The sequence below is a fragment of the Colobus angolensis genome, unplaced genomic scaffold, assembly GCF_000951035.1.
Source record: "Colobus angolensis palliatus isolate OR3802 unplaced genomic scaffold, Cang.pa_1.0 Scaffold183, whole genome shotgun sequence".
Lineage (NCBI taxonomy): Eukaryota > Metazoa > Chordata > Mammalia > Primates > Cercopithecidae > Colobus > Colobus angolensis.
Window position 1 is genome coordinate 354,226 of NW_012114966.1, and position 1,786 is coordinate 356,011.

The 1,786-nt window shown below is 43.9% G+C and overlaps 1 protein-coding gene across 1 annotated transcript in view; it reads left to right on the plus strand.

The window, feature by feature from the left end:
- LOC105510141 (protocadherin alpha-4-like) overlaps positions 1 to 688 on the plus strand; it is a 2,688-nt gene extending 2,000 nt beyond the window's left edge. Inside the window, exon 2 of the mRNA XM_011939773.1 lies at positions 5 to 688. Coding sequence (XP_011795163.1) covers positions 5 to 688 — 684 coding nt within the window. The remainder of the gene's footprint in view (positions 1 to 4) is intronic.
- Positions 689 to 1,786: the final 1,098 nt, after the last annotated feature.

A 1,786-nucleotide genomic window follows, 5' to 3' on the forward strand; every position in this document is an offset into this window, starting at 1 on the left:
GGGTGGCATCGGTGGCTCAGTGAACGAGCTGGTGCCATGGTCGGTGGGTGCGGGCCACGTGGTGGCAAAGGTGCGCGCGGTGGATGCTGACTCAGGCTACAACGCGTGGCTTTCGTACGAGCTGCAGCCGGGGACTGGTGGCACGCGCATCCCGTTCCGCGTGGGGCTGTACACGGGCGAGATCAGCACTACGCGTGTCCTGGACGAAGCGGACGCTCCGCGCCACCGCCTACTGGTACTGGTGAAGGACCACGGCGAGCCCGCACTGACGGCCACGGCCACCGTGCTGGTGTCACTTGTAGAGAGTGGACAGGCGCCAAAGGCCTCCTCACGGGCGTTGTCGGGCGCTGTGAGTCCCGAGGCTGCGCTGGTGGATGTCAACGTGTACCTGATCATCGCCATCTGCGCGGTGTCCAGCCTTTTGGTGCTGACGCTGCTGCTGTACACCGCGCTGCGGTGCTCGGCGCCGCCCACCGAGGGCGCATGCGCTCCGGGCAAGCCCACACTGGTGTGCTCCAGCGCGGTGGGGAGCTGGTCATACTCGCCGCAGAGGAGGCCGAGGGTGTGCTCTGGTGAGGGCCCACCCAAGACCGACCTCATGGCCTTCAGCCCCAGTTTACCTGACTCTAGGGACAGAGAAGATCAGCTGCAGACAGCTGAGGAATCCTTTGCAAAGGTTAGTGTATAACATCCTTTTTAATTTTCGTATTGTTTTTCTCTATCAACTTCTTCATAAATTTATTTCTAAGAATCAAATTTCCCTGGGTTAAAATTTTACCTCTTTTTACATATCCATTTTAACTAAAGTCTTTTGGAATTATAGGACATCAAAGCAATATATATTGCCTTCCTTCATTTTATGCTGCATTATTCAATGCATATTAACAGGACTGTAATTTCTAGTAAATTTTCACTATATTCACTTTCTTTATTTTTGGTAATAAGAACATTTAGAAAACATTTTACTATTATTTAACCTATAACACATAAACAAATGTGCAGAGGCTGAAATAATAAAGCTCCATAAATTGTATGAAAGTGAAAACCTCTATTGCCTCCATCGCTGAAGCCCCTCACATGCACTTGCCAAATCATTTCCCTTGTTTTTCCTCCAGTGTAACTGCACATTTGCCTATTATATCTGTGTTTATTCTGGGCCTGTTTTGGGAACGTATTCTAATTGGAATTGCACAACGTGTATTGTCTGTGCATTTGTGTGTTATTTGTATTTATCACTCATTGTTTATGAAATTATCCATGTTGTTACATGTAGTTGTAGTTCATTTAATTCTGTTTCTAGTACTATTTCATAAATATACTGTGTATTATTTATTCTACTGTTCAGGAATTTGCATTGTGCCTCAATGTCTATTTCAAATAATGCCATCATAAATATATTGCACATTTCTTTGAGGCCCATGTACACAGATTTCTCTTAGGTTTTTACCTAAGAGTTGTGTTTGTGGATCACAGAATATGTGTGTATCTTTGTCTTTTGTAGCTAACACCAACCAATTTTCCAAGATGTTTTTACCTATTTACATTCCTAGTAGTGTGTAAGGCTTTCTGCTGCTCCACATCATCTCTACATTTGTCAGGTTATTTTCATGTTAGCCATTTTACTGGGCAAGTTTTGTAATCTCATTTTGAAATTATTTTATGCTTAAATGAAGTTGAGTACCTTTCTATTTTATTTTGGCAATTTTTATACCTTATTTTGTGCAATAGCTGTTCAAATCTCCTATTTCTCTAGTCTTGTTTTTCTTGTCTTTTTTCTCTTCTTTTT